The following is a 13,051-nucleotide window of genomic DNA, read 5'->3' on the forward strand; positions in this document are numbered from 1 at the left end:
TCGTTTGACATTCCCTCTCACTGCTGCCCCCTGAAACAGGATGCTCCCCTGAGTTGCCATGGTGACGAGCCTTGACGGATGCCTTGTGTAACTCTCAACCACAACAAGAGCAGGGCAAACCGATCAGTCATTGTTGCTGAGATGCTTACGCTTCTTGGCGGTGTTCATGTACGGCCGCGACACCCACTCCACTTCAGCCGTGTCGGCCTGGTCTATCGTGCCGAGTCGAATTTCATACACTGTATAGGTAGGTACAATGATCGAAGGGAGATGATTGGTTAGTCATCATGAACAAAGAGTGAGCACACAACTAGAACGGTCATTTTAGTTGTCATGAGATGAACTGCAAAAGTGATGGAAGCCCTTGTTTGCACAGGACTGTCAGAGCTCTCTTATGAATACTAGATGCTGATACCAAATGGTAAAAGATGATGGACGATGACATCTAATTGACAAATAAAGCATGTTTTCCATTGCCATTATACAGTATACGACACTCACAAACAGATCGTGGCTAATTCAACTGTATCACACAATATGCACACTGGATGATAATGATAGTTGAAAGCTGCACTGCTCTGGGTTTCCCACATAATTGGACATGATGCATGATTGATGGATTCATAACTTAAGTACATGTCAAAATATTACAACCTTGTCTCCAAATGTCATTCGAAGTTAGATATACAGAAAGTTTTTTTTAGATACATAAATTGGAACAACAATTAAACTTGGTTTTCTACGGATGCTACCACAATAATGATAGCAATAGTAGGACAAGTAGTTGTAGGAGTGATTATATTAATGACAATGAATAAATGATGATAACCACATTAACAATTTTTATAATTCATAATCATGATAATAATAGAAATTCTAGTGAAAATATATGAATAACACCAAATGAAATTGCAAGATTTTAAAGGCTGTAAAACATACTCCTTTTTTACATCATACCCCATGCACATTTACAGGCTGAAATTACAACCAATTTAACTAAGAAAAGGTCAAGTTTAAAAACATGAACCAAATGATTTACAAAGCCATTATTTTGCTCTATGCTCTTGAACTAGACCATAAATCCACAAAGATCCATTTTTGCCACCCTGTCATAAGGCTCATACCTACAATGAAGCCAAAAAATTAATTATTCTTCCAAGGGGGCTCAGAACACCTACTTGTTTATGTTGCTACATCCCCAAGGGCCAAATGCTGGCTAATCATTAAACCCAGTGGATAATCAATCAGCTATATAAATAGACACAGCACCTCCTAATGACAACCCATCAGGATGACACAAGCTCATTAGCTGGCCTGTTGCTATGGGTTACAGTTCCCTCCAAAGACTTGTATTGGCTACTTTGAAATACTGCAACTGCTGATACGTCCATACTGGGCAAATAACAACCAAAAGACAAATGATGAGTATAATTCCTCCCCCACCCCCTATTACTGTTCCCATCTTCTGGAATGCACGAGTGGAGAACCCCCCCCCCCCCCCCCCATATTTTAAAGTCTGTTTTTCCATGATTAATATCAAAACAGTATATTTATCTAAACATAGGCGGTGACATAACAGTGACTGATGACAGAAAGTGAGCTGAATATTTGTGCAGGAATCTCAAAGCAAATTTAGAGAACACAAAGACACTTTCATTTTAAGTAACACAGCTGTCAATGGGAATCTGTAAATAATTGTTGCACTGCTCATGTGACATAATGTACTTCTCACTTGCTTTGTACAAGAAAGACCTACCCTCTCCCCCTCCCCTCCTCCCCCCCCCCCCACCAAAAAAAAAAAGGTTGGCACTCTTATTTCAAGACATTTTGACATCCTCTGTCTTGTTTGCTGTTTTGCTTTAGATGTGAAATCGAGATTTTTATATCTTGAGCTGAATCATAAGAAAAAATGTGCATTTACAGACGACATTCCAAACATCAAAGGATTTTCTCAAAGATGACATCAAGGTCATGTGATCATGAAAGGTAGTTTCCTTTTCCCATATTAGGTGACTATTTGGTAATGTAATTTTACAGGGCAATCCTGTTACAACAAACACCAGGGGTGTGAGTGCCCACAAATAAAAAGAGCTGAAAAAAGCTGAAGCCACAAAAGATCCTATGTTTGTTTATAGAGGAAATGCACAAAAAGCTAAATAAAGCTAAAAATCAAAACCAAACAAAGAGCTGAACTCTCACGTCCCTGAAACATGGTTAACAGGAACTTTTATTACAACAACATTAAAATTCAGGTCCCAAAATTATTGCAAATAAAAGCTATGGTGCAAAATCATCCTTGGGGTAATAGCAAAATTTCAATATAATAAAAGAATAATGCCTCCGGCACCCTTCGGGAGGAGGCATAAAAACTGCTGGTCCTGAGGACTCCATTAAAACAGGAGTCACCTGAATTATCGAATATTATCTTCACCTTGTAGGTTTGATTTTCTGCATTTGCTTCATATTTTTGTAAAGAAGTAATGCCCAGAGAAATATTTTTTACCATCTGCTATTCTATTTTTTTTTTCATTGTATCATTAACTGTAATGATTCCTCCTACTTTTAGAATATCTTCTAGAAGCATCAGCACCTTGCTATCTTATGATTAAACAGAGGTAAAATCAATCTTTCAGCATCACGAAGTGCAAGCTGGTTGACATGCAAAGTCATTAATAGAGACTGTTGTCATGACAAACAACAAAACACTAAGCTACTGAGCAGATAATCCTCTACAGATGATGTAACAATAAAACAAACAGACTGCGATTGCATTCTATTTAATCAAGGTTTGACTATTTTCATATGTAACAAACAGACTTTATGACAGTTATCATGTTTGCTGCTGTTTTCCAAACACATTTTGCAATCTAAACATAAGAAGAGTTTGCTTTTTAGGTTGTTCTCCAATTAACTTAGCGTGAAAAACATTGTCGAGGATGATAAATAATCTCAGCACACCAGTAGACAAACAAGGAGCAAATTGAAGCCACGATGTCAAGTTGGGCACTGCATCACCAGTAGCTATTGGGTAACACAAACAGCAAACATCACCTAGCAACCATGACAATGGGTCTGGAGATTTGGTTACTAGGGACAAAGGACTCTAGGTGGTGCTAGGAAAAGATAACAGAACTCCCACACCAATAAATACGGGGCTACTTACATTTCATCTCAAATCGTGGGCCCACTTCTGTGAGGTCAACGTTCTTGTGGTCCACCTTTTTGTACGTGTGGTGCCTGCAAAACATGAATAAAAAGAAAACAAAAACAACAATAAGTTGACATCACTGTAGTTAAGCACCACTGATGTCATACATTCAAGCATTGAGAATAGTTGGCAGAATCAAATACTGCTTGCACTTTCTTCACCGTGGTCACACATGACAAGTTTTGCATCTCAATTACTGAGGAAAAATGAAAAGGGGTAAATTTCATAGAGACGTGAAACCAACCGTAACTGCAACTATGGTAGACACAGACTACTTGAAATGCAGTTTGGCTGTTGTCATGGTATTTTCATCAAATGCATCCAAATTGTCAACTCTCTTTTTTTTCTTTTCCTCTCTTTCTCTCTAGGCTCTGGACTGTAATACATGTATATATGAACTGCTTTCTCCTCCCCATCTCTGCAAAGAACACTTAAAGAAAAGAAATCAAATGTAATATAATGCAAATACTTAGTGCAAGATGGGTAAATGATATAAACTCGTAGTAAAATACATGATGACTTGGTATGATTAAGTGTGAACAGACGAGTATTATCAGACATTTTCTGCCTGGGGTAATTAGCACCAAATGAAATAAATTTTCACTGAGACAGATGTTACACAAGAAAAATAACAACCCAGACATTTGTTTTCCCCTCCAGGACTAATTACTACTCATCCTACATCTCCTAAACACCGACTTCTCATGATCAATACAGCATGAGTTGGATGGGGGAAAGAAATTACTATACAGGACTTAATATATCCTTGCAGATTTTTTTTTCTGAAGGTCTTTGACTGAAAGATGGACAGATAATGTATCATCTCAAACATCTCAGGCACTTTTGGAAAACACAAAGAAACAATTAAAATGACAATGAAAACATCTCATCTTCAGCTATTTCTTACAGAAATATTAGAAAAGACACCAGCAACAGGCAGTTAACAAATGGAGTAGGCTCCCCCAAGACATACCTGAAGGATATGACATCATCCTCATTGGCAAATGTGATGACCCTCTTACTGTCCTCCTTAGGAACTGGGAATAGATACTTCAGAATGTTTTGCACCTTTCAAAAAGAGAGAGAAAAAAAACACATGATATTTGAAAAATCACATGGTGACGTAAATGAGGAAGAGAAGTTTGCGGTACTACCATGTGTATGTAATCCTTAAAGGCACTATTTACCATTTGCAGGTGAAACAAAAGCCTAGCTTTACTGCTTCAAAATAGTTCGAAGATGTGAGTTAGGGATAGAAACAACCAAAGTAAAATATGTTGATCAGTATAGATTAGTCAATGTCAGTTAAGTATTGTTAAATATACAAAATGTGAACAATAGTTTCATCAAAATTTCTTCTAGAATAAACAGTCTACAGTGATGGTTTATTGAGAAAAATAGAGATATCTTCTTATACTTAGGCTTTATTGCAAAATCTTTACATGTTAAGATGTTTTGTGATACATCTGACCTACATATATGGATCAAATGTGGTAACTTGAACATTTTTTAAATCACTGCGCCAAATGGCAAACAGTGGCTTTAAAAGCATTGAGAGTGACAGTAGTAACTTTACAACTGTCCCTGTCTCCTATTCTCCAGTCTCCCTCGGTGCAATCACATCTTCCAGTTCAGAGATGCCCTTCGACTCTCATCATCTGCCTTCCTCACACACTCCCTATGGCCCGAATTCATGAGGTGGTACAAATGAAACCATGGTTTAAACCACGGACAAAAACCATGGAGCACCAAGTGTCGCACGGAATATTTCATTACGAAATGGTTCATTTCGTCGACAAAGTGACCGTTTCGTTAACGAAATTATCATTTCGTGGACGAAATGACTGATTTTGTAATGGAATATTCCATGGGACACTTGGTGCTTTATGGTTTTTGTCCATGGTTTAAACCATGGTTTCATTTGTACCACCTTTGTGAATTCGGGCCTATATGGCTTCCCTTCTTCCCCCTCCACTTTCTCGGGTCTCCTTCCTCAAAACAACAATCCTTTCAAAGATCTTTTTCTCTCTACATGAAATTCTGAGAACAGAGACTCACCCTTTCACCTAATCTGGACTTGAAATTGTGGAAGATCAGATGAGGGTAGGCCTCGGACATCGTTCCTATCTTGGGAATGTCATGCCGGAGGACTGGGTTGAAGAGGGTGAAGTAGGCGGTGGGTCCGTAGGGAAGATGGCATATTTGTAATGCATCTGAAAATAAAGAGAGTTGAATACGGCTTAGATAATCGATAACATAAAAACATAAATAATGAAAGACTGAACAAGCAAAAATATGAAGAACACATTGTTGGAACAATAAAAAAAATTGATCAATCAAATACATAATTCAAAAATTGTAGAAAGATATACATGTTTATATGGTTGTGATTACAAAGATGAAATGGACAGAAATGCTTGAATAGATGTCTCACTGAAAAGATGATTGGCATGACCCAATCAAACAAAAACTAGAAATGTCGCTACGGCGACTGGTGTATGCCTCCGCCATAATGCATGGTTCTCCTAATAGGTCTATAGTACAATGTCTTGACAATGTGTAATGACAGTTTCACACAATTGGCAAAATATTAAAATGACAGGTTTGCCACAAATGTGCTGAATGTTCACTTTCCTAGAACTAGGTTCAATTGGATGAATGATTAAAACGTCAGAGTGCAAGTATTTGGGGGAACTGATGATTTTTACTTGACTTTTGACCCTTTTATAAGTTTATGCATTGAGAAATCTTTAAGGTATTGAGAAAAAGTATAATTTCAGTATCAAATGGTAAAATAGTATTATCTAAACCTGGCCTTTGACCTTTGACCTCACAGTTCCAAAGAGAATCACTGTTAGGTAGAACATGCATAAATATGTAACTTTCATGATAATACCTTGAGTTACTTTTGAGATATCCAATGGAGGAAGAAGTGCAATTTAGCACTTTCACTTGACCTTTGACCTTTTGAGATTTGACCTTTTGGCAAGAAACTTCCCACAGAATATATATTAGGTTATACATGCATACATCAAGTTTTAAAAAAATCCTTCAGGCATTGCATAAATATAAGGAAAGTAGTGATATTTTGAGGAGTTGACCTTGACCTTTGACCTGTGACCCTAAAATCCAAACAAAGTATTATCCCCCCAGGATATACCCTCATACCAAGTTTGATGCATAACCACCTCACGGTTCTTGAGATATCGACAAAAACAAAACGGGACGGACGTACGGACGTACGGACGGACGAACGACCCGAAAACATAATGCCTCTGGCCACTTCGTTGGCGGAGGCATAAAAAATGGTCAAGACAGACTGGAGTCTTTCCTGTTTATGTGATTACATCCTAATCAGTGCGCATGACACACTTTTTGTCTTGGCAGAGAATTTATGTACATGCACTGACTGATGTTTCAAAGTTCTGACATCATTACAGGAATTTGCAACATAGCCAGCGTGGTATGAGTGGCAAGTATTTTCTCTTTCAGATCATCTCTAGAACTGCAAGAGCTCTCTACATTGGAGCGGAAAATAAAGTTAGTCACATGTTACATCCAACATTTATTTTGAAAAGGTGAAACCTAGTTAAAAATTCTTTGAAAAATCCTCCCAAAATTCTTGAAAAATACATTTTTTGCACACAATTATTTTGTATGTGTGTGTGGTGTTTTTTTTTAAATCACAGTAAAATATTTTGCATACTTGTGTAGCATACAACTCTCTGTGAGTCATTGGAAAATGTACCTCACGTTCAAAAAAATAAAGTTTAGACCTATATGGGATGACAATAGGACCCCGTTTACAGTGCGGGGCCGGGCTCGGCCGCGGCTCGGCCGTGGCCGAGCCCGGCCTCAATTGCGCGGCCGAGCCCTGCAATTTTGTCCGTTTACACTGCTGGGCTCGGCCGCGCTTTTGATTCAAACCTTTTAATATTTTGTCGTAGTAGCGCTCTGCTTGTAAACAGACGCAATTTGGTATTGTCTGGTTTTCAGACCCTTTGCCAACTGAATTTCGTGGCAACAAAGTCGCCGTTCGGGCAAAGGCCTTTGCCGAAGGAAAAAATCCTTTGCAAGACAAAACCACCTTAAACTATACTAGTTTTTCGACGTTGAGGGGGTTAATATCCTGAATAGCGAAATAGTACAGGCAGAGGGTTTGGAAGCCAGACTAAAATTGGCCGCGCATTTGGCCCAGTTTGCGTTTACACTCAGAAAACGCCGGGCTCGGCCGCGGTGGAGCCGCCGCCGAGACCACCTCCAGAGCGTGGCCAAATGCGAGGCCAATTTTGGCCTCGCATTTGGCCTTTTGCGCGTTTACACTGAAATGAAGGTGGGCTGGGCCGCGACCGAGCAGCGGCCGAGCCTCGCACTGTTAAAGGGGTCTTAGATATGTCATTCTAAAAAAATTTCACTATCTATAATCTTTCTTTACAAGCACAAACAATTCACCGAATTTTCAAATCAGTCGTAGCGTTGGCAAAGAAAAGAACAAAAATGTTTTCTTAAAAAATTGGACTGTGTTGCGGATGCCGAATTCTGAAAAAAAAAAAGAAGCGAGAGGAATAATGTGGCAAGTGAGAGCAGATCCTGTACCTGGCACTCCTCTGTGTTCATGTACCATGATGAGATCTGTCACTTCGTTGGCTCTGCAGGCTTGCACCAGCTGCGAGATCTCGTAGTTGCCACGATTCAGTCTCTGAGCGTTGGGAAAGATCAGCTTCAGTTCCTGATGAGTGTGAAGAAAACAGAGAGAATATTAGGAAAGCACTCAGAGAGCACAAACCTCCGCCAAGCGGCTCATTTCCACCCATACACGAATGCTGAAAATCACCCACTTTCCACCGATGACAAAGAGGCCATGTGTTTATCTCATCAGCTTCCTGCTGTGCCGGCGCCTCAAACTGAGCATGCGCTTCAGTGCGCGTATGGAAACCTCAAATACATGCAGCCTGAACTCATTCATTGAATCATTCATTGACCCTATTTGCCTCAAGTTCATCAATCCTATTTGCCAAAGCATTAAAAAAAACCTTCAAAAATTGATGAAAATTCCTGGATCACCACAAAATTTTATTATCTTTTCCTTATGCCATTATTGACTTTTTACAGTAAGTTTCATCCAAATCCGTTCCTAACTTTTTGAGTTATTTTACAAACAGAGAAAGAAACAAAACATAGTCTTCTCACCTTAGGTAAAAATCTTTATAATGTAACAAAGAGAACAACTGATTAAAACGACAAAATGAAATCATAACATATAGAATAAACTGTGGTAAAAAAAAGAACCACTATTTTACTTTTACTGAACAGTTATATTACAAAAAGTAAGGAACTATGACATAGCAGACATAGAGATACACTAAATGGCAAGTAAAAGTTTTTGGGCATGAGGTATAACAGGATGGACAAAACATACTAATATTTTGCAAAAAGCCAGAATGAAGTTAGCTCATGGGCACATAGGTCCGAATGACCTTTCTTTTTTCTCAGTTGGTTAGGGGCACTTCACTTGTTTTAGAGAGACATAATGTGTGAGCTTTACATTACAATTTATGGAATTCATTGATCCTGTTCAAACAAAGAATGAACTTGCATAGACCAGATGACCAGAATGATCCATTGATTAACACTTGGGAAAACATCCATTTCATTATTTTGCATTGAATGTATTAACAATCTCTTTCTATTGATATTATCAAATACTTCTTTTGCTGTCAGGTGGATGTGCTGACAAGGTACATTTATAAGGATTACATGAATAATCATTATATCACAGATGCTTATCCCAGTGACTTTAAAAACCAACGTGCCTGTTGGTATGAATTACCTTTCTTTTGCTCATGCGCAAAGTGGAACTGCGAACTGGCTTATATGCTGCTCTCCGAAATACAGCATAATTGGATACACAGCTGAATTGCACTTATCATACCTTACACATAAAAAACACAATTGTAATGTCATAGAATTATGACAAAAATACAAGTATGTTATGTGCAATTTTGCTTCACCTGTATTTTCTTGGCAATAAATATTAATATCACACGAGGCCAGTAGTATAATATACAGCCTGCATAATAAACATGAAAATGTGTAAAAATGAAATGAAGGTTACAACAAATATTGAGAGAGAGAAAAAAAAAGAAAAAAAAAGGAAGGGAATAACATTCATGGAGAGGAAGAGCAATCTATGCTGCTTGCATATATGATTGTTCAACTTCTGACAATACTGAGATTTTATTGCTTCTTTTACCTTGGCAAACTGCTTGAGCTTTGAGCTTGGATCTCTGGATGTTGTCAGCATAATCTTTGGATCCTGTACACCCGCCCATCTGTACTCATCATCAATATGGTTCAGCTCTGGAAATGAAAACATTCACATTACTAACACATTTAAAGAAATGGAGAAATGACTACCAAAACCTTTAGATATTTGGACCATTGTAACACTACCAAAAAGGCCTCTAGCTGGTGGTATTCTCTGTTGGCAAAGAGCTACATGAATGGCCTTCACCATTACAGCACATACCATTAACAATGATCTAAAATGATTCATCGATAACTATGTCACCTATGGATAGGGCAACTTTCAGTTCTTTACACAGAGTACTGGACTTGGCAGAGTAAGATTTATTCCCCGAGTCTCGATGCAGAGAAAAATGTTGAACATGCAAAATCATTAGCATTCATTTTTTTCTTTTTTAAGAAGGATTTGAAGAATGAACCTGGTGGTCACTCTTTTAGTGAGTTACATGAAAATAATACTAAGTCTCAGAAGATACCAAATCAAGATGAAAAGCAATGTCAATTTCACTAGGATGAATAGGTCAGGCTGAGCACACAATAAAACACACGCAAGCAATTATTAAGAGCACAGATCAATTTGACTTCACTTTCTACAATGTTTGAATGACCTAAGATAGAATCTTTTTTTTTTTAATTGCTTATCACTTTCAACCCAGAGTACATCCCTCTGTGATTTTCCTTTTGAGGACAAAATGACAGCTCCAAATGACTATATACTCACACTGTTGGAGGTATATCATGTTTCCTCCAAAATGTGTCAGCATAAGACTATTTCTGTATACAGTACAGCATAATAACTATCCTTACTTTGCTGTCAAATAGTGCACACTGATTTACCTTCGCCTCCCTCATCATCAAAGGCTAGCGTCTTCTGCAGAGTGAGGGCATCTTTCTGCAGCTCTGTTGGGATTCTCTTGTTTTCTGTGATAGGCAAAAGAGAACATTATACATATGTTTCAAGTGCGTAGAATGAATCAAAATTTATAAATACCAGTTGCTGGTCTTTTCGTGGATTAAGATTTACACACTGCTTCAGCTACAGACATTTTCACATCAGACTGAAAGGCAAAAATGATATAAATGTGATGGAGACCCTACATTTTGTACTTCATTACAGATTACCATCACAGGCATAGGAGTTACCTTGAACAAATCATTATTTTTCTTTCAGTTTTGCAATGGCCAAATTTGGGTATTAGACATATATAAAGCTTTGTTGTCATAATTGACCTTTAGGAATATGTTACATCTTCTTTGGTGTAATCAAAGTATAAGTCCAGAACTCTGAAGGTAACTTTTTCCCCCATCTTACAAATATTATTTGAGATCTGATTTGGAAAGTCAAAAAAAAGAAAGAAAAGGAAAATGCATTTTCAATCTATTTTAATATGCAGAGCATTCAAGAAGACTATCATCCCTCCTACTGGTAGCCTACCATCAAGAGCCTCTTTCAGTTTTCTCTTTCGCTCCCTGATGATACGTTCCTGCTCTTCCAGAGATTTCCTGTAGAGGTACTCTCTCCTCTGCCGAGCTTGTCTCCTCAACTGATCAGGGGAGAAAAAAAAAATGCCATAGGCATTACATCATTTAACATGTTCTTTCCATCCAATTTGACAATTCTCTTATTTGCAATAATTCGTAACACCAGTTGCCAACATTACCGAGAGAGATACATGGTTTATACACCTTGAGATACCTGTAAGATATCATTACCTCCTTACATTTTTGACACATTGCACTAGGATAGATTTTATGTTGTCTCTAGACAGTTAAGCACACACAGATTTGCTAAGCCATAATCAAAGGAAAACACTGACTGCTGTAACTAGAAATGTCGCTAAGGCGACTGCTATGCCTCCGCCATAATGCATGATTCTCCTAATAGGTCTATAGTACATGTGGACAATGCATAATTACATTTTCACAATATTGGCAAAATATTGAAATTTCATGTTTGTCACAAATGTGTTGAATGTTCACCTTCCTTTACCTAGGTTTAATTAGATGAATAGGAGAGCATGTATTTGGGGATTCAAGGACTTTAACTTGACTTTGACCCATTCATAAGTGTATGAATACTGTAATTTTCAAGGTATGGAGAAAAAGTGTAATTTCTGTATTGAAAAGTACACTGTTACCATTTTCTTTTGGCCTTTGACCCTAAAATTCATAGGATAATCACTGTCAGGCAGAACATGCATAAATATGTAGTAAGTTTCAAGATAACTTGAGCCACTTCTGAGATATGGAGGAAAAAGTTAGTTCAGCACTTTCCCTTGATCTTTGACCTTTTGACCTTTGAGGCAAACCCCTGCCCCCCCCCCCCAAAAAAAAAAAAAGAGAAAAAGAAACTTTCCAGATAATCTAGGTTATACATGCATACACCAAGTGTAAAAAAAAAAAAAATTGCTGGCATTACATAAATATGAGGGAAATAGTAACAATTTGAAGTGTTGCACTTGACCTTTGACCCCTGACCTTTGACCCTATGAACCCTAGATTCTCTAGATAATAACTGCCAGTCAGTACATGTTTATATACTATGTTCCATGAAGATACCTTGAACAATTTCCAAGGTACGGATAAAAAAAGCGAAGTTTTGATATTTTAACTTGACCTTCTGACCTTTGACCTTTGACCTCATGACCCAAAACTTTCACCAGAGAATCTTAATTGGGTAATACATGTATACACTAAGTTTCAAGAAAATATCTTCAGGCATTGCATAGATATGGAGGAAATAGTGAAATTTTACGTATTTGACCTTGACCTTTTGACCTTTGACCTTGACCATGTGCACCCAAAAGTTGATAGGCACAACTTCACCCCCTAATACACATACATGCCAAGTTTCATTAGGATACCTTAAAAGGTTTTGATAGTTACCCTGTCCACAAAATTTATTACGGACGGACGGAAGGACGGACGGAAGGACGGACGGAAGGACGGACGGACGGACGGACGGAAGGACGGACGGACGGACGGACAACCCGAAAACATAATGCCTCCGGCACCACTTCGTGGCGGAGGCATAATAATAGAGAAGCATACTTACCAACTCTACCGCTTTTGGCAGTAGACTACTGCTTTTGAGAGATTTCGAGCTAGCGCTGCTCACGTAGGCAGCCGGTATTCTTTCTAAAATGAAAATGTTGGCAAGTATGTGGAAGAAAACATATGTTTTGCTCTGATTTTGACCTAAATAACCAGTTCAGCAAAGTTTGTCCTTCACACAAATAACCACTCATCCTGCCATTAGAAATAAATTTTATTACCTACCACAATCATCGACAACAGAATCTCAACACAAATGCAGTTTCATACTCCCTATAAAGCAAGCCGCCCATGATTCGACCGTAACAGCGTCCAAACTTCGACCGCCTGCTACATGTAAAACCTATGCGTTTGCATGTGGTTGAATTTTGGCACGGGAGGTCTAACCTTGGCACTTTTGCTTTACTTACCATAAGTAGATAAGTAAATTATCTCATGACATTGTCATGATTGTCCTGCATGCATGCACTCGACTCCTGAGTC

The 13,051-nt window shown here is 38.2% G+C and overlaps 1 protein-coding gene across 1 annotated transcript in view; it reads right to left on the reverse strand.

Moving 5' to 3' along the window:
* LOC139717378 (U3 small nucleolar ribonucleoprotein protein IMP4-like) overlaps nucleotides 1-13,051 on the reverse strand; it is a 14,642-nt gene continuing 1,591 nt past the window's right edge. Inside the window, exons 2-10 of the mRNA XM_071628881.1 lie at nucleotides 12,570-12,652; nucleotides 10,950-11,058; nucleotides 10,352-10,435; nucleotides 9,462-9,568; nucleotides 7,805-7,937; nucleotides 5,267-5,421; nucleotides 4,182-4,276; nucleotides 3,164-3,237; nucleotides 1-239 (exon numbers count right to left, since the gene is read on the reverse strand). Of these exons, the coding sequence (XP_071484982.1) occupies nucleotides 124-239; nucleotides 3,164-3,237; nucleotides 4,182-4,276; nucleotides 5,267-5,421; nucleotides 7,805-7,937; nucleotides 9,462-9,568; nucleotides 10,352-10,435; nucleotides 10,950-11,058; nucleotides 12,570-12,652 (956 nt within the window). The 3' untranslated portion in view covers nucleotides 1-123. The remainder of the gene's footprint in view (nucleotides 240-3,163; nucleotides 3,238-4,181; nucleotides 4,277-5,266; nucleotides 5,422-7,804; nucleotides 7,938-9,461; nucleotides 9,569-10,351; nucleotides 10,436-10,949; nucleotides 11,059-12,569; nucleotides 12,653-13,051) is intronic.

This window comes from Diadema antillarum, unplaced genomic scaffold, assembly GCF_040938485.1.
Source record: "Diadema antillarum isolate AM-2024a unplaced genomic scaffold, OU_Dant_1.0 scf00000074, whole genome shotgun sequence".
NCBI classification, from domain to species: Eukaryota; Metazoa; Echinodermata; class Echinoidea; order Diadematoida; family Diadematidae; genus Diadema; species Diadema antillarum.